This window comes from Pan troglodytes, chromosome 20 (genome assembly GCF_028858775.2).
Source record: "Pan troglodytes isolate AG18354 chromosome 20, NHGRI_mPanTro3-v2.0_pri, whole genome shotgun sequence".
Lineage (NCBI taxonomy): Eukaryota > Metazoa > Chordata > Mammalia > Primates > Hominidae > Pan > Pan troglodytes.
Genome location: NC_072418.2, coordinates 6651229 through 6671811, shown reverse-complemented (window position 1 = coordinate 6671811; position 20583 = coordinate 6651229). Strand labels below are relative to the sequence as shown.

At 55.1% G+C, this 20583-nt stretch overlaps 1 protein-coding gene across 5 annotated transcripts; it reads right to left on the bottom strand.

The window, feature by feature from the left end:
• Positions 1 to 199: 199 nt before the first annotated feature.
• On the bottom strand, positions 200 to 20261 carry FSD1 (fibronectin type III and SPRY domain containing 1). 5 transcript variants are annotated; one of them, XM_016934706.2, is made up of 13 exons: positions 20097 to 20261; positions 18820 to 18915; positions 18532 to 18663; positions 16870 to 16971; positions 14544 to 14566; positions 14243 to 14364; positions 12662 to 12871; positions 7433 to 7531; positions 6208 to 6367; positions 5762 to 5841; positions 805 to 1056; positions 606 to 694; positions 200 to 510 (listed from the first exon to the last, which is right to left on the bottom strand). In XM_016934706.2, the coding sequence occupies exons 1-13, from the start codon at positions 20109 to 20111 to the stop codon at positions 400 to 402; spliced, it is 1491 nt and encodes a 496-aa protein (XP_016790195.1). In that variant the 5' UTR covers positions 20112 to 20261; the 3' UTR covers positions 200 to 399. The 5 variants fall into 5 exon arrangements, 4 of the variants coding, with proteins under 4 accessions (XP_016790195.1, XP_016790198.1, XP_016790196.1 ...); XM_016934709.2 differs by having other exon boundaries at positions 896 to 1056; XM_016934707.4 differs by having other exon boundaries at positions 20087 to 20242.
• Between the last annotated feature and the right edge of the window lie 322 nt (positions 20262 to 20583).

Genomic DNA, 20583 nt, shown 5'->3' with positions numbered 1-20583 from the left:
CCCATGTGTCCGGCTTGGCTTGGGGGATTAGGGGACGAGGGGTCCGTCAGATGTCTGCCTACGGATGGCCCCATTTACTCCCAGTGACCCTCAGCTCAGTGAAATCTACCACCATATTCTGTGAGAAAAGCCCATTTTACAGCTGGGAAGGCTGAGGTCCCGGTGCCACACCCAGGCCCAAAGAACCAGCACCGCGGCCTGGCCTGGCCAGTGTCTGACCTTTATTAAGAGGTGAGGTGGGGAGAGGGCCCGCCAGGGTGCCCACGCCCTCTTGGTGACCCCCCCATCTGGAGTTAAGGCTCCAAGCAGCAAGTGACAGAGGAGGGTGCCTGGCTCCAGCAGCCTGGGCCTGGCGGCGACTCCCCCAAAAACACCCCAGCTGGGCGGGTGCCTGGGGGCCTAGGTGAGGCTGGTGTTGGAGCTGCTGGTAGCACTGCCTCGCTTTTGCAGGCAGCGCACAGCACTGGGGACTTGCAGGCCTGTCGTCACCTGGAAGCTGCCACACCATACCTGAGGGACAGCGGGGGGAGGGGGGAGGGGCTCAGCTTCGAACCCCAGCGCCCAGCACCACCCTCTCCTCCCCCGGGCCGCGGAGGGCAGCTCACCGTGAAAGCAGGCAGCAGCGGCTGTGTGAACCTGGTCTTGAAAGTGTGCAGCACTTGTTTGGTGCGGGCATTGTAGAAGGACAGGAGGCCTGGGGTGGGGGGGCAGAGTGACAGTGGGACCGGTCAGAAGTGGGATGGGGGCAGACGGAGGGGACTCAGGCAGGGGCAGCCAGAGACGGCAGCTGGGGCTTGGGGTCACCTTGGTGGAAGTCACAGTGCACACCCAGGCAGTCGGGCACGGGGGCGTCCAGCACCTTGACCTTGTTGGCGTGCTTGGCCGTGAAGCTGACCTGCAGCCAATTGTTGACGTGCAGGCACCAGGAGGCGGCCGTCTTGCCCAGTTGCTCGAAGCGGCCCAGGCTGCGGTAGGCCACGCCCACGCCGAACGCCTTGCTGTCCGGCTCGTAGCGCACCTCCCAGTAATGCTCCCCGCCGTCGATCAGCGTGTCCCCTGTGGCGCAGGGCAGGAGGGGTGGGCAGGGGAACTGGATAGAACTGGGCCACAGATGCCCTTCCACAAAGGGCCAGCCCCCAAGGTGCTCCTTACACCACAGCTGCTCCCTGCAGATACTCCCCAGGTTCCTAGCTGTACCCCCCAGATACTCCTCAGGTTCCCAGCTATTCCCCCCAGGTACCCCTTGAACCCCAGCTATTCCCTTCAGATACGCCTCAAGTTCCTAGCTATTCCCTCCAGATACTCCTTGGGCCCCAGCTATTCCCTCCAGATACTCCTTGGGCCCCAGCTATTCCCTCCAGATACTCCTTGGGCCCCAGCTATTCCCTCCAGATACTCCTTGGGCCCCAGCTATTCCCTCCAGATACTCCTTGGGCCCCAGCTATTCCCTCCAGATACTCCTTGGGCCCCAGCTATTCCCTCCAGATACTCCTTGGGCCCCAGCTATTCCCTCCAGATACTCCTTGGGCCCCAGCTATTCCCTCCAGATACTCCTTGGGCCCCAGCTATTCCCTCCAGATACTCCTTGGGCCCCAGCTATTCCCTCCAGATACTCCTTGGGCCCCAGCTATTCCCTCCAGATACTCCTTGGGCCCCAGCTATTCCCTCCAGATACTCCTTGGGCCCCAGCTATTCCCTCCAGATACTCCTTGGGCCCCAGCTATTCCCTCCAGATACTCCTTGGGCCCCAGCTATTCCCTCCAGATACTCCTTGGGCCCCAGCTATTCCCTCCAGATACTCCTTGGGCCCCAGCTATTCCCTCCAGATACTCCTTGGGCCCCAGCTATTCCCTCCAGATACTCCTTGGGCCCCAGCTATTCCCTCCAGATACTCCTTGGGCCCCAGCTATTCCCTCCAGATACTCCTTGGGCCCCAGCTATTCCCTCCAGATACTCCTTGGGCCCCAGCTATTCCCTCCAGATACTCCTTGGGCCCCAGCTATTCCCTCCAGATACTCCTTGGGCCCCAGCTATTCCCTCCAGATACTCCTTGGGCCCCAGCTATTCCCTCCAGATACTCCTTGGGCCCCAGCTATTCCCTCCAGATACTCCTTGGGCCCCAGCTATTCCCTCCAGATACTCCTTGGGCCCCAGCTATTCCCTCCAGATACTCCTTGGGCCCCAGCTATTCCCTCCAGATACTCCTTGGGCTCCAGCTATTCCCTCCAGATACTCTACTGTCCCTGCTATTCCCTCCAGATATCCTCAGGCCCCAGTTATTCCCCCCAGATACTCCTTGGGATCCCAGGTATTACCCCCAGATATTCCTGAGAGTCCCAGCTATTTCCCCCAAATACTCCTTGAGCCCAGCTATTCCCTCCAGACACTCCTCGGTTCCTGCTATTCCCTCCAGACACTCCTCGGTTCCTGCTATTCCCTCCAGACACTCCTCGGTTCCTGCTATTCCCTCCAGACACTCCTCGGTTCCTGCTATTCCCTCCAGATACTCCTCGGTTCCTGCTATTCCCTCCAGATACTCCTCGGTTCCTGCTATTCCCTCCAGATACTCCTCGGTTCCTGCTATATCCTCCAGATACTCCTCGGTTCCTGCTATTCCCTCCAGATACTCCTCGGTTCCTGCTATTCCCTCCAGATACTCCTCGGTTCCTGCTATTCCCTCCAGATACTCCTTGGGCTCCAGCTATTCCTCCCAGATACTCCTCGGGATCCCAGCTATCCCCCCCAGTACTTCTTGGGGACCCAGCTATCCGCCCCCCCAGATACTCCTCAGGATCCCAGCTATTCCCCCCAGATAATCGTTGAGGACCCAGCTGTTCCTCTCAGATACTCCTTGGGCCCCAGCTAATTCTCCCAGATACTCCTTGAGGTCCAAGTTATCCCTCCCAGATACTCCTCGGGATCCCAGCTATCCCCCCCAGATGCTTCTTGGGGACCCAGCTATTCCCCCCAGATATTCCTCAGGATCCCAGCTATTCCCCCCGATAATCCTTGAGGACCCAGCTGTTCCTCTCAGATACTCCTTGGGGACCCAGCTATTTCCCCCAGATACTCCTCAGGATCCAAGTTATTCCTCCCAGATACTCCTCAGGGTCCCAGCTATTCCCCTCAGATACTCCTTGGGCCCCAGCTATTCCCCCCCCAGATACTCCTTGGACTCCAGTTATTCCCTCCAAATACTTGGGTCCCAGCTATTCCCTCCAGATACTCCTTGGGCCCCAGCAATTCCCTTCAGATATGCCTCAGTCTCTGCTAGTCCCTCCAGATACTTCTCTGGCTTGAGCTATTCCTCCCAGATACTCCTCGGGGATCCAGCTATTTCCCCCAGATACTTCTCAGTCCCAGCTATTCCCCCCAGATACTCCTCAGTCCCAGCTATTTCCCCAGATACTCCTCAGTCCCAGCTATTTCCCCAGATACTCCTCAGTCCCAGCTATTCCCCTCCAGATACTCCTCAGTCCCAGCTATTTCCCCAGATACTCCTCAGTCCCAGCTATTCCCCTCCAGATACTCCTCAGTCCCAGCTGTTTCCCCCAGATACTCCTCAGTCCCAGCTATTTCCCCCAGATACTCCTCAGTCCCAGCTATTCCCCTCCAGATACTCCTCAGTCCCAGCTGTTTCCCCCAGATACTCCTCAGTCCCAGCTATTTCCCCCAGATACTCCTCAGTCCCAGCGATTCCCCTCCAGATACTCCTCAGTCCCAGCTATTTCCCCAGATACTCCTCAGTCTCAGCTATTTCCCTCCAGATACTCCTCAGTCCCAGCGATTCCCCTCCAGATACTCCTCAGTCCCAACTATTTCCCCCAGATACTCCTCAGTCCCAGCGATTCCCCTCCAGATACTCCTCAGTCTCAGCTATTCCCCCCAGATACTCCTCAGTCCCAGCTATTCCCCTCCAGACACTCCTCAGTCCCAGCTGTTTCCCCCAGATACTCCTGAGTCCCAGCTTTTCCCCCTAGATACTCCTCAGGCTGCAGCTATTCCCTCCAGATGCTCCTCAAGTCCCAGCTATTCCCTCCAGATATTCCTTGATTCCCGGGTATTCCCCCCAGATACTCCTAAGCTTTATCAACTTCCTCCAGAAATTTATTCAGCCCAGATACTCCCCAAGCCTCAGTTACTCCTTTCAGATTCTCTACAAGCCCAAGCTACTCCTTCCAGACTCCTCCAAGCCATAGAAACTTCCTTCAGTTCCTCCCCATGTCCAAATACCCCTCAGTTCTTCCCAGAAACTAGATCATCCTCAAACCCTTGTTCCTGGAAGACTCATAGTGTTCCCACAGGCCTCAAGTCCTCCTCGAGTCCAGATGCTCCCCCTAGTTCCCAGCTCTGGCAGGGTCCAGATGCTCCCCCTAGTTCTCAGCTCTGGCAGAGTCTAGAAGCTCCCTCTAGCTCCTGGCTGTGACAGAGTCCAGATACTCCCCAGGACTCAAGACTCCCTCCTCTTGCTCTGTGAATCCAGATTCTATCCAGACCCCAACTCCGCGTGGAAGGCAGGTTCTCCCAGGCCTCAGCTACTGCTGAGGCCAGAAGTTCCCCCAAGGCATTCCCCAAGCCAGATACTCTCCAGGCCTCAGCTCCTCCTGGAATCCAGGTGTTCCTCAAACCTCCATCACACTCTCCAGGAACCCTCTGAATTGGGATACCCCTTGGCTTCAGCTCTGTACACAATCCAGATTCTCTCCAGAGTTGAGATCCTCCCCAGGCCCCAGATCCAGGCTCTTGCCATCTCAGCTACTCCTTCACCCAATGCAGCTATTCCATGAGCTTCAGCTTCTCCTCATACTCTCGCCCCTCCCAGATCACAACTGATCTTTGTTATATCTCAGTTCCTCTCCAGATACAAGATGAACCTCTATACACATGTCTTCTCCAGGTCTGCTCCTCCCTGATCTCAGCTACTCCCCACACCACAAATTATCCAGGCCCTTTCCCAAGGATGATCTCTCTCTCTCTCTCAAATCTCAGCAACTCCAATGACAACTCCCTATATCTTCTGCTTCTCCCTAAAACTCTCACCAATCCCAGGTGCACCCAAGAAAATTTAGATCCTCATAGAACCATAACTTCCCCTTAGGCCCTAGCTTATCCTCATGACCCCAGCTACTCCCTAACTTCCTTCTCCCTAGATATTCCTGACCACAATGACTTCCTCATACTTTTAGCCTCTTTCTCCACCTCTATTCTGAACAGTAGCGATTCCCCTAAAGTCCAGTTCCTCCCTTGCCCATCCTCCACTAACTCCAGCTTCTTCTTCACAGGATCCAATCATTCCTATGCTACTATTGACTTCTCTTCAGACTGTTTTCTCTGGCTCCTCCACATATCCTCAGGTGATCCCCCAAAATTCCTGCCTGGCTTCAGCTCCCCTACAAACCCAGTTGCTCTATAGGCAATGATTCTTTCCAGCTACTCCTCAAATCCCAGCTACTCCCTAAATCCCAGCTACTCCCCAAGTGCCAGATACTCCATGGAGTCCAGAAAATTGCCCCCAAGCTCCTGCCCAGGCACTGTCTGGTCCAGAGTCTCTTTCCTTCACTCCATAAATTCTGGCTTTCCCCAGCAATCCCTTATCCCGAAATATTTCCTTTTGGGCAGTGCCAGAACAACCTGTTATTCCGGGAGCAGCTTTGCTGATGGCTGCCTGTTTCCGCAGCCAAAGGCAAAGGTTCTCCCTCAACCCCCACCATTAGGCCCCTGCCCAAAACTCCCCTCTCCCCTTTCTTCTCCCCTTCCTTACCCAGAACTGTGTAGGACTCAGCGGTGAAGCGGTCCCGTCCCCCACGACCTGAGGGCATCCTCTTGGGAGATGGAGTACCTCTGTGGTGGGCAGGGAGTGGGCAGGCTCAGGAGGCTCAGTTCAACACTTATCTCTCCCACGGTAAGGCTACCCTAGTCCACCCCAGCCACTGTGGATGTTGGGTCAATCTCTGGCATTATTTGGCTCTATCTATATATCGAGCACCTCACGTTTATGTCAGAACATGCCTGTGCCCTCCGTCATCTGGGAAACTCCTATTTAACCATCAAAACCCCACTCAAAACCTCCTCTCCCTTCATTCCCTCTCTGGGTTCCACCAGCCCCAGGTCCCCTCTCCACCCCAACTCTGACCACACTGGGCTCTGTGTCCATGTCCAGATTGATCTCCTCCACCAGAGACTTAGGGAGGGGAGGGGGCAGGCTACCTGGCTGGGGAGTTGATGGGAGACGCCGTCCGCCCCTTGCCATCTTTCTCACGAGCCTTGATATCCTGCACCTTCCCGCCCATAGCGTCCCACTCCACGGAGAGATCATCCACCCGCAGGTTCTGGTGGGATGTGGACGCATCCAGGCGGAACATGAACGCTGGGGCCGGGCAGACGTGGGAGTCACAGAGATGGGGAAACCCGGAGAGACACAGAGAGAGACAGAGAGACAGAGAGTGACCAAGACAGACCAAGACAGGGACAGAGAATCAAAGAGCCAAGGAGATAAGAGTCCAAGACAGAGATAAGAGACTGACGAAGCCTCGGAGAGAGACAGATATAGAGATGGACAAGCAGAAGGACAACAGGAGAGACAAGATGGCAAAGGGTAGAGGGGACAGAACATGGAGCCAGAAGCGCGAAGGCCAAGGGTTGTTGCCTAAAAGTCTCCCTCCCAGGTCTGGAGGAATTTTCTTTTCTTTTTGTTTTGAGATGGAGTCTCGCTCTGTCGCCCAGGCTGGAGTGCTGTGGCACAATCTCGGCTCACTGCAACCTCCGCCTCCTGGGTTCAAGCGATTCTCCTGCCTCAGCCTCCCAAGTAGCTGGGACTACAGGCACACGCTACCACTCCCAGCTAATTTTTGTATTTTCAGTAGAGACGGGGTTTCACCATATTGGCCAGGCTGGTTTCGAACTCCTGACCTCGTGATCCGCCCACCTCAGCCTCCCAGAGTGTTGGGATCACAGGCGTGAGCCACTGTGCCCGGCCTCTGGAGGCATTTTCAAGCCAATTGCACTACCCTGTGCTTCCATGGAGGACTAATCCCAAAAAAGGGGCTGGGCTACAGCACAAGGGAGTTAGGCTAGATTTCAGAGGGACTTCCTAGCAGGGCATGTGAAGGTGTCACTGTGAAAGGCTCGGGAATCAGTCTTCACTACTCAAATCTCATCCCCAGCTCTATAGAGGACTTATCTATTTTTTGGCAAAGAGAGAGTGTGTGTGGCTGTATATAAAAACCATCGAGATATACTGGGTAAACCTCAGAAGCAAAGGACAAAAACAGGGTTATAGCAGACACTCAGGCTAAGGAAGCCAACTGTGGATGGAGCTTTGAGCTTCCTGGCAGCCAGGGCAACCCTGCTTCGAGGATTCTCATGGTCTCTGGGGGCCGTGGGAGGAAGGGGCCATGGAGTTAGGGGTAGGACAAGGGTGGAATCCAGTCACCTGGTGTCTCCAGAGTCACCGGCTCAGAGAACTCTCCTGCAACTGCCTTGTTACAGGCCTTCACACGGAAGTTCATGTATTTCATGTCAAACTTGAGACCTGGTAGGCAAGACAGGCATTTCAACACTGTGTATTATTCCCTGAGACTCTGAGTCATGGGTTAAAGCTGTCATGGCCCACAGTGATTCCCAACGCCATTCTAAGAACCACCTTATAAACATCTTATCCAGCCGGGCGCACTGGCTCACACCTGTAATCCCAGCACTTTGGAAGGCGGAGGCGCATGGATCAACTGAGGTCGGGAGTTCGAGACCAGCCTGACCAACATGGTGAAACCCCGTCTCTACTAAAAATGCAAAAAATTAGCCGGGCGTGGTGGCGCGTGCCTGTAATCCCAGCTACTCAGGAGGCTGAGGCAGGAGAATCACTTGAACACGGGAGGTGGAGGTTGCAGTGAGCCATGATCACGCCATTGCACTCCAGCCTGGGCAACAAGAACGAAACTCCATCTCAAAAAAAATAAAAAATAAAAAATAAACAAACATCTTACCCCTGAGACCATTCCTTGCCCTCCTCTCCCTGAGGGGCTATGAATTACTTGACTCCACCTCCAACCCACGTAGACCAATCAGGATGCTTTAAGACCCTGTCACAGTGATTGTTTCAGAGATTTGTACTGCATGACTGCACTCCAGCCTGGGCGACACATTTATTTGAGATTCTGTCTCAAATAAATAAATAATAAAAAATAAAAAATTAGTCTGGGTGCGGTGGCTTACGCCTGTAATGTCAGCACTTTGGGAGGCCGAAGTGGGCAGATCACTTGAGGTCAGGTGTTCAAGACCAGCCTGGCCAACATGATGAAACCGCATCTCTACTAAAAATATAAAAATTGGCGGGGGCGGGGGTGACACCTGTAATCCCAGCTACTCAAGAGGCTGCGGAAGGAGAATCACTTGAACCCGGGAGGCAGAGGTTGCAGTGAGCCAAGATCGCGCCACTGCACTCTAGCCTGGGTGACAGAGCGAAACTCCGACCCCCTCCAAAAAAATTAGCTGGGTGTGGTGGTGCACACCTGTACTCCCATTTACTCAGGAGGCTGAGGGAGGAGGAGCATGTGAGCCCAAGAGGTTGAAGCTGCAGTGAGCTATGATTGCATCACTGCACTCCAGCCTGTGCTACATAGCAAGAACCTGTCTTTCAAAAAAAAAGGCCAAGTGCGGTGGCTCACGCCTGTAATCCCAGCACGTCTGGGAGGTGGAGGCAGGAGGAACCCATAAGGTCAGGAGTTTGAGACCAGCCTGGCCAGCATGGTGAAACTCTGTCTCTACTAAAAATTACAAAAAACTGGCTAGGCGCGGTGGCTCACGCCTATAATCCCAGCACTTTGGGAGGCTGAGGCGGGCAGATCACCTGAGGTCAGGAGTTCGAGACCAGCCTGGCCAAGAGACCAGCCTGGCCAATAAGGTGAAACCCCGTCTCTACTAAAAACACAAAAATTAGCCAGGTGTGGTGGTGGGGGCCTGTAATCCCAGCTACTGGGGAGGCTGGGGCAGGAGAATTGCTTGAACCCAGGAGGCAGAAGTTGCAGTGAGCCAAAGATCGCACCATTGCACTCCAGCCTGGGTGACAGAGCGAGACTGCAACTCAAAAAAGAAAAAAAAAAAGGCCGGGCACGGTGGCTCACGCCTGTAATCCCAGCACTTTGGGAGGCCGAGGGAGGCGGATCACAAGGTCAGGAGATCAAGACCATCCTGGCTAACACAGTGAAACCCCGTCTCTACTAAAAATACAAAAAATTAGCCAGGCGTGGTGGCAGGCGCCTGTAGTCCCAGCTACTCTGGAGGCTGAGGCAGGAGAATGGCATGAACCCGGCAGGCGGAGCTTGCAGTGAGCCGAGATGGCACCACTGCACTCCAGCCTGGGCGACAGAGTGAGACTCTGTCTCAAAAAAAAAAAAAATTAACCAGGCGTTGGGGCGCATGCCTATAGTGCCTGTAGTCCAAGCTACTTGGGAGGTTGAGGCAGGAGAATCGCTTGAACCTGGGAGGCAGAGGTTGCAGTGAGCCGAGATCAAGCCACTGTACTCCAGCTTGGGCGACAGAGCGAGATTCTGTCTCAAAAAACAGAAAAAAGAAAAAAGGGAAAGAAAGAAGAAAATAACCCAAACCCTCCCGTCTTTCCAAGCAATCAACAAAACAGTAGGTGGATTGCAAACGACCACATAAGCAGCTGCTTTCATCGGTATCCTTACTCCTGCACAGCTTTCCATGAATCCAACTTTCTGCCCTGAGGAATTCACTCACTAGGAAGTCTGTCAAAGGCAGGAAGCCATGGTTATAAAGCGTAGCACCTGGAAGCCTCGTAGTGACAGACGAGATCTATACTTTGACCGTGGTGTTGGTGGTGACATGAATTTACACATGGGAGAAAACTGTGTGGAACACCCGAATGAGCGCGTGTAAAACTGGTAAAATGTGGCCGGGCGCGGTGGCTCACGCCTGTCATCCCAGCACTTTGGGAGGCCGAGGCGGGCGGATCACCAGAGGTTAGGAGTCAGAGACCAGCCTGGTCAACATGGAGAAACCCCATCTCTACTAAAAATACAAAAACTAGCCAGGCATGGTGGTGGGCGCCTGTAATCCCAGTTACTAGGGAGGCTGAGACAGGAGAATTGCTTGAACCCAGAAGGCGGAGGTTGCGGTGAGCCAAGATCAGGCCACTGCACTCCAGCCTGGGCGACAAAGCGAGACTCCATCTCGAAAAAAAAAAAAAAGGTAGAATGTGAGTCCACTGCACCCGTGTCCATTTCCCGGGTTTTATGCTGACTACATGGGTCCTCACTATACTTTTTGTTTTAGTTGTTTTGGCAACTTCCTGTGGATCTATAATTATTTCAAAATACAAAGTTACAAGAAAACAAAACCAAAAGGCGGGGGCGCTTGGAGGAGGGATTTGAGGAATCCTATTTACAACAAATAAAAGGGGTGTGTTTATTTTGATTCTCAAGCAAAGGATAAGCCAATGGCTGTTTGCAGCTCCTGAGGCTGATGACTTTTCCCCCTGCAGTTAGCGTGCTCATGATTAACCATGTATGCTAATTACAGATAACTAGCTGGCTGATTACAGCCCAAAAGCAGCTAGTGAATGGTGATAGTTAAACCTGTCAGCCAGCCTCTCCCTGCCCCTCCGGGTTTCCCCTGGATCAGGATGGCTTTTTTTTTTTCTTTTTTTTTTTTGAGACGGAGTCTCCCTCTGTTGCCCAAGCTGGAGTGCAGTGGCGCGATCTCTGCTCACTGCAGCCTCCGCCTCTCAGGTTGAAGTGATTCTCACTCCTCAGCCTCCCAAGTAGCTGGGACTACAGGCATCTGCCACCATGCCCCACTAATTTTTTTGCATTTTTAGTAGAGACAGGGTTTTACCATGCTGGCCAGGCTGGTCTTGAACTCCTGACCTCAAGTGATCCACCCACCTCAGCCTCCCAAAGTGCTGGGATTACAGCATGAGCCACCACGCCTGGCCAGGATGGCTTTTTGTTTTGTTTTTTTTTTTTTGAGACGGAGTCTCACTCTGTCGCCCAGGCTGGAGTTCAGTGGCGCAATCTCAGCTCACTGCAACCTCCGCTTCCTGGGTTCAAGCAATTCTCCTGCCTCAGCCTCCCGAGTAGCTGGGATTACAGGCGCCCGCCACCACACCCAGCTAATTTTTGTATTTTTAGTAGAGACAGGGTTTCACCATGTTGGTCAGGCTGGTCTCAATCTCGTGACTTCAAGATCCGCCCGCCTAAGCCTCCCAAAGTGCTGGGAGTACAGGTGTGAGCCACCACGCCCGGCCCAGCATGGCTTTTTAATCTCATGAGGCTTTCCCCCTTCAGACCCTACCTCCACCAGCTGGGTGGATTCCTTGGGTTTTGTTTTTTTTTTCTTTATTTTTCTCTCTTTGTTTAGTAGAGACAGGGTCTCGCTCTGTTGCTCAGGCTGGAGTGCGGTGGTGCAGTCATGGCTCACTGCAGCCTCCAATTCTTGGGCTCAAACAATCCTCCCACCTTAGCCTCCCTTGGTAGCTGGGACCACCATGCTCAGGTAACTTTAAATTTTTTTTTTTTTTATAGATGGGCTCTTGCTTTGTTACCCAAGCTGGTCTCCAGCTCCTGGCCTCAAGCAATCCTCTTGCCTCAGCCTCCCAAAGTGCTGTATCCACAGGCTTGAGCCACCATGCCTGGCCAGCTTTCAATTTCTTGTAACTGCCAAGGAGGACCCCAAATACTTGGAGGGTGAATCCAGAACGCCAGCTCTAGGAGGGAAAAGATTATTGTCTGCTTTGTTCTCTGCTCCGAGGACAGTACCTAGCTATTTGGGAGGCTGAGGCAGGACTGCTTGAGGCCAGGGGATGGAGACCAGCCTAGGGAAATGGCAGGATCCCATGTCTAGAAAAATATATTCATTATTATTATTATTATTTTTTTTTTTTTTTTTTGAGACAGAGTCTTGCTCTGTCGCCCAGGCTGGAGTGCAGTGGCGCAATCTAGGCTCACTGCAAGCTCCGCCTCCCGAGTTCACGCCATTTTCCTGCCTCAGCCTCCTGAGCAGCTGGGACTACAGGTGCACGCCGCCACGCCCGGCTAATTTTTTGTATTTTTTTAGTAGATACAGTATTTCACCGTGTTAGCCAGGATGGTCTCGATGTCCTGACCTCGTGATCGGCCCGCCTCGGCCTCCCAAAGTGCTGGGATTACAGGCGTGAGCTACCGCGCCCGGCCTATATTCATTATTATTATTTTTTGTTTTTTTGAGATGAGTTTCGCTTTTGTTGCCCAAGCTGGAGTGCAATAGCGCGATCTCGGCTCAGTGCCATCTCCACCTTCCGGGTTCAAGCAATTCTCCCGCCTTAGCCTCCTGAGTAGCTGGGATTACAGGTGCCCGATACCATGCCCGGCTAATTTTTTTGTATTTTTAGTAGAGATAGGGTTTCACCGTGTTGGCCACGCTGGTCTTGAACTCCTGACCTCAGGCGATCCACCCGCTTCAGCCTCCCAAAGTGCTGGGATTACAGGCATGAGCCACCGCGCCTGGCCACTGTCTCATATTTCTGATCCGCCTCCCCAGGCTGCTTCCAGACCCCATGAGCTTTGGGGATCGTCCCCAAGGCCCCCAATGACTGATGGCGAGACGGGAGGCTGGAAGAGGTGGCTGTTCACAGCTGGGCGGAGCTGGCACACACTGCCCTTACCTGTCAGGGTGTACTCTGTCTGCCGGATGCCCTCGATGACCATCCAGGGCTGGTCCTCCTTGAGGCGGGGCGGGCCCTCGAAGTTGGTCCGCCGGTACTCCAGCACGTAGTGGTCAATCTTGCTGTCCTCATCCGGCATGCGCCACACCAGGGTCACACAGTTATCTGCCACCAGGGACTCAGCCAGGTCGATCACGGGTGCGCTGGGCACTGACCAAGACGGAAAGGAGAGGGGGTCGGGATTCTGTGCCTGGTTCAGGGGGCAGGGGGCTTGCTGCAGGGCCGCCCAACCACATGTTGGACAATTTTGGGGGCATGGCCACAAAGGGGTTCCATGTTTGGCAGGGTGGAGACTTTTTTTTTTTTAGAGACAGAGTCTTGCTCTTGTCACCCAGGCTGGAGTGCAGTGGCACGATCTTGGCTCACTGCAACCTCCAACTCCCTGGTTCAAGCGATTCTCCTGCCTCAGCCTCCTGAGTAGCTGGGATTACAGTCGTGAGCCACCATGGCCCGGCTAATTTTTTATATTTTTAGTAGAGACAGGGTTTCTCCATGTTGGCCAGGCTGGTCTTGAACTCCTGACCTCAAGTGATCCACCCGCCTCGGCCTCCCATAGTGCTGGGATTCCAGGCGTGAGTCACAGCGCCCGGCCATGGAGACGCTAAGGTTCCATCAGTGGGTTGGGGGAGGGCTGAGCTTTCTTGGGATTCCATCATTTACAGGCAGAATTATTCCAAAATCTCTGCCAATGAGGGATGCGGCTTTCTTTGGGGCTGCATCATAGATAGGCTGGGTTCTCAGTCCATTTCTCCTCGGGGGCGTGGCCTTCTCAGGGCTCCACCCCTGGAAACAGGGTTTTCCCAGGAGCTACCATGTGGTGGGCGGGCCCTTCTCATGGCTCTATCCAGGGAGGAGGTCTCGGGAGGACTCCACTCCCCCAAGGGCATGGTATTCTCAGGGCTCCACCCCTGGGGACAGAGTTTTCCCAGGACCTCACCCCCTGGTGGGTGGGGCTTTCTGATGGCTCCACCCATGGGCGGGACTTGATGAATACCCCACCCCCACAGGACGTGCTATTCTCAGGGCTCCACCCCTGGGGACAGAGTTTTCCCAGGACCTCACCCCCTGGTGGGTGGGGCTTTCTGATGGCTCCACCCATGGGCGGGACTTGATGAATACCCCACCCCCACAGGACGTGCTATTCTCAGGGCTCCACCCCTGGGGACAGGATTTTCCCCCCCTGGTGAGTTTGACCTTCTCATGGCTCCACCCCAGGGCGGGGCCTCATGAGGACTCAACCAACCCCACAGGACATGGTATTCTCACAGCTCCACCCCTGGGTACAGAGTTTTCCCAGGATGTCACTACACAGTGGGTGGGGTCTTCCCATGGCTCCACCCAGGGGCGGGGCTCCATGAGGACTCCACCCCCCACAGGGCGTGGAATTCTCAGAGCTCCACCTCCCCCAGGCGGAATTCAGACACCGGGCCGTCCACCTTACTCCAGGTCCTGTTTCAGGGCCTCCTAGCCTCCCAGGTCATTCCCCGGAAGTCCTGGCCCTCTAGTGCGTGTCCCTCTCACCAGGCAGGAACTTGAGTGCCTGTAGCATCTGCCGCTCTTGCGCGAAGTCCACCATGAGGTGACTCATGTTGTCACTGACCTTCGCTTTCAATGATAGCCGGAAGGCAGGGGCCATGGTCACTCTGCAGGAAGGAGGTGGCAGGCGTTGCCTGGGGGACCAGGCCTGGTCATCCGTGGCGCGAGGGGGCCCCTCCCCAGGGCTCCCGTCCAGGGCTCTGAGCTGAGACACCCTCACCAGGTGGCCCCTGTCTTCACACCAGGGGCAGGGAAGTGGGGTGGGGGCCAGACCCCAGTGTCTTACCCATCTTTGATTTGCTTGGCAGCCTAGAGAGAGGAACAGAACAACATTCAAAGATTTCTTTTTTTGTTTTTGAGATGGAGTCTTGCTCTGTTGCCCAGGCTGGATTGCAATGGAGAGATCTCAGCTCACTGCAACCTCCGCCTCCTGGGTTCAAGCAATTCTCCTGCCTCAGCCTCCTGAGTAGCTGGGATTACAAGCACCCAACACCACACCCGGCCAATTTTTTGTATTTTTAGAGAGATGGGGTTTCGCCATGTTGGCCAGGCTGGTCTCAAACTCCTGACCTCAGGTGATCCACCTGCCTCAGCCTCCCAAAGGGCTGGGATTACAGGCATGAGCCACCGTGCCTGGCCCAAAGATTTGTTTCATTTTTTGTGTGGTTTTTTTTTTTTTTTTGAGATGGAGTCTTGCTCTGTCGCTCAGGCTGGAGTGCAGTTTCACGATCTCGGCTCACTGCAAGCTCCGCCTCCCGGGTTCACGCCATTCTCCTGCCTCAGCCTCCTGAGTAGCTGGGACTACAGGCACCCGCCACCACACCCAGCTAATTTTTTGTATTTTTAGCAGAGATAGGGTTTCACTGTATTAGCCAGGCTCGTCTTGATCTCCTGACCTCATGATCGGCCTGCCTCAGCCTCCCAAAGTGCTGGGATTACAGGCGTGAGCCACTGCGCCCGGCCCAAAGATTTGTTTCTACCAAATCATAAAGCCACTCTACAGACATGAAGACTGAGGCCTCTCGAGGAAGGTATTTGCCAAAGTGTCCCTGCACTTCTGGACTGTGCCCTGAAGACAGAGGATGGCCAAGACAGGCTCCCATCCCCACCCCAACCTCCTGCCCACACCCAGCCCATACACCTGGCAAATTCACTGAATAAAACTACAGGATGCCCAGTTAAATTGGCATTTCAGATAAATCATGACTATGTCCCATGCACTCTTTGGGATATACTCACACAAATGCAGTTCTTAGTGTGCACATATATACCCTTATACTAAAAAAGTATTCATTCATTTGCATTTCAGATCAACAATGAATACTTTTTTTTTTTTTTTTTTTTGAGACAAGGTCTGGCTCTGTCCCTCAGGCTAGAGTGCAGTGTAACAATCACGGCTCATTGTAACCTTGAACTCTGGAGCTCAAACAATCCTCCCACTTCAGCCTCTCGAGTAGCTGGGACCACAGGTGTGTGCCACCACACCCAGCTAATTATTTTATTTTATTTTATTTTTTGAAACAGAGTCTCGCTCTGTCACCTAGGCTGGAGTGCAGTGGTGCGATCTCACTCACTGCAAGCTCCGCCTCCCGGGTTCACACCATCCTCCTGCCTCAGCCTCCTGAGTAGCTGGGACTACAGGTGCCCGCCACCATGCCCGGCTAACTTTTTGTATATTTAGTAGAGACGGGGTTTCACCGTCCTAGCCAAGATGGTCTCAATCTCTTTTTTTTGCGACGGAGTCTCGCTCTGTTGCCCAGGCTGGAGTGCAGTGGCGCGATCTTGGCTCACTGCAAGCTCCGCCTCCCGAGTTCACGCCATTCTCCTGCCTCAGCCTCCTGAGTAGCTGGAACTACAGGTGCCCGCCACCACGCCCGGCTAATTTTTTTGTATTTTTTTTTAGTAGAGACGGGGTTTCACTGTGTTAGGATGGTCTCGATCTCCTGACCTCGTGATCTGCCCGCCTTGGCCTCCCAAAGTGCTGGGATTACAGGCATGAGCCCCTGTGCCTGGCCAATTATTTTATTTTTTGTAGAGATGGGGTTTCACTATGTTGCCCATGTTGGTCTGAAACTCCTGGCCTCAAGCAATCCTCCTGCCTCGGCCTCCCAAACTGCTGGTATTACAGGCATGAGCCACTGCACCCAGCCTGAATGCTTTCTTTTCTTTTCTTTTTTTCTTTGTTTTTGAGATGAAGTCTCTCTCTGTTGCCCAGTCTGGAATGCAGTGACACAATCTCAGCTCATGGCAACCTCTGCCTCCCAGGTTCAAGCGATTCTCCCGCCTCAGCCTCCCAAGTAGCTGGGATTACAGGCGCCCACCACCACATCCAGCTAATGTTTGTATTTTTAGTAGAGACGGGGTTTCCCCGTGTTGGCCAGGCTAGTCTGGAACTCCTGACCTCAGGTGATCCACTGCCTCTGCCTCCCAAAGTGCTGGGATTACAGGCGTAGCCACTGTGCCCGGCCTGGACACTTTCTTGGTATCAGTATGTGCTTTTGCCAACTATCGCATGGGTGGGCTATACTTACACTAAAAATGTGCTTGTTCACCTGAAATGCAAACGTGACTGGGCACACTGTTCTTTACCTGGCAGCATCAGAGGCACCCACCTGAGGAAAGTCCTCGCTGTCCATGGCCTGCAGAGTCTGGTTGGCTGTCTCCAGAAGCTCCTCGGAGCTCTCCAGGGCCCGCGTGCAGGCAGCCAGCTGGTTCTGTGGATACCAGGCACCAAAGGAGGGGACAACTCACCCCACTGCCTCAGGCCCCCTGAGGGCTCCCCACCCCATTCAGAATCCAGGGTACCATGCCCTTCTCGAACTCCAGGTGAGAGATGGAGATTGGAGCCTTGAGCGCCCCACCAAATGGGGCTGGGCTGGGCTCGGGGAGCAGAACAGAATCCCTGGGGAATCCCTTCCCTAAAAACACATAAGGCCGGGTGTGGTGGCTCAGGCCTGTAATCTCAGCACTTTGGGAGGCTGAGGCGGGAGGATCACCTGAGGTCAGGAGTTCAAGACTAGCCTGGCCAACACAGTGAAACCCTGTCTCCACTAAACATAGAAAAAAGTAGCTGGGTGTGGTGGTGGGCACCTCTAATCCCAGCTACTCGGGAGGCTGAGGCAGGAGAATCACTTGAACCCAGGAGGCGGAGGTTGCAGTGAGCTGAGGTTGTGCCACTGATCCAGCCTGGGTCACAGAGAGAGACTCCATCTCAAAAACAAAACAAAACAAAAAAAACTGACATGAGCCAGGCGCAGCGGCTCATGCCTGTAATCCCAGCAATTTGGGAGGACAAGGCAGGAGGATCACTTGAGCCCATGAGTTCAAGACTAGTCTAGGCAACATGGTGAAAACCAGTCTCCACCAAAAAATACAAAAATGAGCTGGGCGTGGTGGCACCTTCTTGTGGTCCCAGCTACTTGGGAGGCTAAGATGGGAGAATCGCTTAAGCCTGGGAGGCGGACGCTGCAGTGTGGCATGATTGCACCACTGGACTCCAGCCTGGGTGACAGAATAAGACTCTGTCTCAAAACAAAACAAACCAAAAACTCACATGCCCAGGCCACACCCGAGCTCCAGGGCTCTAGATTCCCCCTGGGACAGGAATCTGGGATGTCAGGAAGTTGCCCAGGAGGTCTGGATGCAGCCTGTGTGACTCCAGCTTGGAGTCTGAGTGACAGCCCACGGGAGCCATGGGTGGTGTTTGAGTGGAGGTGATACCTTCAGATCTGGGGGGCCAGTGGGAAGGGCTGAGAAACCGGAGGCACTGAGTGAAGACAGGAGGGGAAGATCTGAGCCAGACTCGGGGACGCCGTGATGGAGAGGGGATTCAGAGAGAGCACAGATGGGCCAGGCGCGGGGGCTCATGCCTGTCATCCCAGCACTTTGGGAGGCTGAGGCGGGAGGATCACCTGAGGTCAGCTTGGCCCACACGGTGAAACCCCATCTCTACTAAAAATACGAAAATTAGCCCGGCATGATGGCGGGTACCTGTAATCCCAGCTACTTGGGAGGCTGAGGCAGGAGAATCGCTTGAACCCAGGAGGCGGAGGTTGCAGTGAGCCGATATCATGCCACTGCACTCCAGCCTGGGCGACAGAGCGAGACCTTTGTCTCAAAAAAAAAAAAAAAGAGAGAGTGTACAGGTGGATGGAGGGGTCAGGGGAGAGATCAGAAACTCGAGAGCACCCAGTTTTTGGAGGAAGATGCTGAGGTCAGCTACGTTCTGTTGAGTAGGAGGGGCGGGGGGAGAGGAAGATGCCCTCAGCCCTCACCTGCAGCTCGTAGGTGCGGCTGGCACGGTCCTGTTTTATCTTCATAAGCATGCCTTCTTTCAGCTCCTCCAGGAGGGAGAAGAGGGACTGGAACTCTGCTTCGAGGTCCTCCTGCACCTTCGCCGAGTTTGCCTGGGTCGGAACAGCCAGAATCGGCCACAGCCCGTGTTCAGAGAGGGAACCCGAGACCTCCCACAGGCATCAACAGCCATGGGCCAGTTCCTAAGGCTGCACCCTCCAGCTTCCTCCCCTCCCCTTACCTCCCCGGGACTGCCCCACCGCCTTCACCTCCACGTTCAGCAGCATCTGTTTCAGGGAGTAGATAAAGCTCTGAATTTCTTCATTCTTCACAGCCAGTGTTTTGATGATCTTCCTCAGGGCCTCCTGCACCACCAGAAGTGTGGACACACACAGGTGCACACACACATGTGCGCACACAGGTACACACACGTGTACGCACATGTACACACGTGCACACACATGCACACACGTACATAAATGCACACGCGTGCACACACACGCACACACATGCGCGCACACACACGGCAGGCAGGTGAGCCCGTCAGCCTGGCCAGGCTCCCTGACCCGCGCTCCCCTCCAGGGATCCAGAGAGGAGATGTGGGGGCTGCCACGCTATTGAGCTTGGGCACCAGCCAGGAGGTAAAGCTCCGGGCTGATACAACTCACCCATAGCAGCTGGGCGCCCTAAGCTACCCCATATTACAGGAGAGGAAACTGAGGCTCACAGAGAACCTCTCAGGAAGGGACAGACCCTGGCCCCGAACCAGGCGTGCTTGAGCACAAAGGCTACAACCCGATACCTACATCCTGAAGGTGGGGCGTGAGGGGCTAGCCTGAGGACAGGAAACCCCAGAGGAGAAGGATGTCTGCTGGGAAATGGGCTAACCTGGGGAAACGGTTCTCGGTGGAAGGAAAAACCCCAGGGAGGTGGCATAGCCTGGGATAGGGGCTAGCCTCGGAACAGGGGTGGGGCCTACCTGGGGGAGAAAGATAAGCAAGGAGAAAGAAATTACCTGGGCAAAGGTGGAACCTGGGGGCCAGGGATGCGGGGGCGCCAGGTAAGCGGGGAGGGGGCAGGGAGGTCTTGGGGAAGGGCAGGGGATTCTGGGAGGGAGGATCCCGCTCGGGAGCCTCTTGCTCTGACCCAGGCTCCAACCTGCTCCTTTTTCCTGGGGCAGGGTCGGTGGGGTCCGCACTGCGGAGCTGGCGGGGCGTCTTCCAGGGGTGGGGCGGGGGGCCGGGACGCCTGGTCCGCGGCCAGGAGGGAGGGCGTGGGGGATGGGGGTCAGGGATGGGACTGGGATACTGGGCAGGGTGGGGGGGCGTAGAAGGCACGTGCCTGGCCCCAAGCCAAGATGTGGGGGGGCTGCGTCCCAAACTGGGGTAGGGGTGCTAGATCCGGGCGGGGTCGCGAATGGGGTGGGGCCTCAGCCGCAGAGCAGCTGGGGCGGAGGCGGGGAGGGAGTGGGGGCGCTGCGGCAACACCTGGTCCCCTTCCCCGCCCCCGACGCCCCTGCGGGCCCGCCCTGCTCACCCCGTCCTACCCTCTGTTCTTCCATGGCTGCAGCCCAGGTCACCCCGGCCCGGCCCGCGGGCCCCGCGCACGCTGGGTCCCCAAGCTGCCTTTGCCGCGGCCGGTAGCCAATGGCCCGCCGAGCCCTCGCCGCCGCCGCGCCCCCGGTTAGCGCTCCATCACCGCGCGCATTGCGCAGGCGCACCCGCCGCGGCCGCCTGGGAAATGTAGTTCCGCGCTGGCCTCGCCCAGAGCCCTCACATCCAGCGCCTGGGGCTCACTGGGCGGTGTTGGTGGTGATATGTGAGCTGGAGAGAGCCTTGGATCAGAAGACAAGGGGCTCGACCCCTGGCCCTGCCGTGGGACCTCAGAATCATCTCTAATGCTCCCGTGCCTCAGTTTCCCCACTTGTTCACTCACACAGGTTATCCGTTGCTACTCAAATTGTCTAGCCCGCCTGGCATTTACTGAAAATCTAAGGCTTTTGCCCAAGAGGGTGTTTAGCCTCCAGTGCCTTC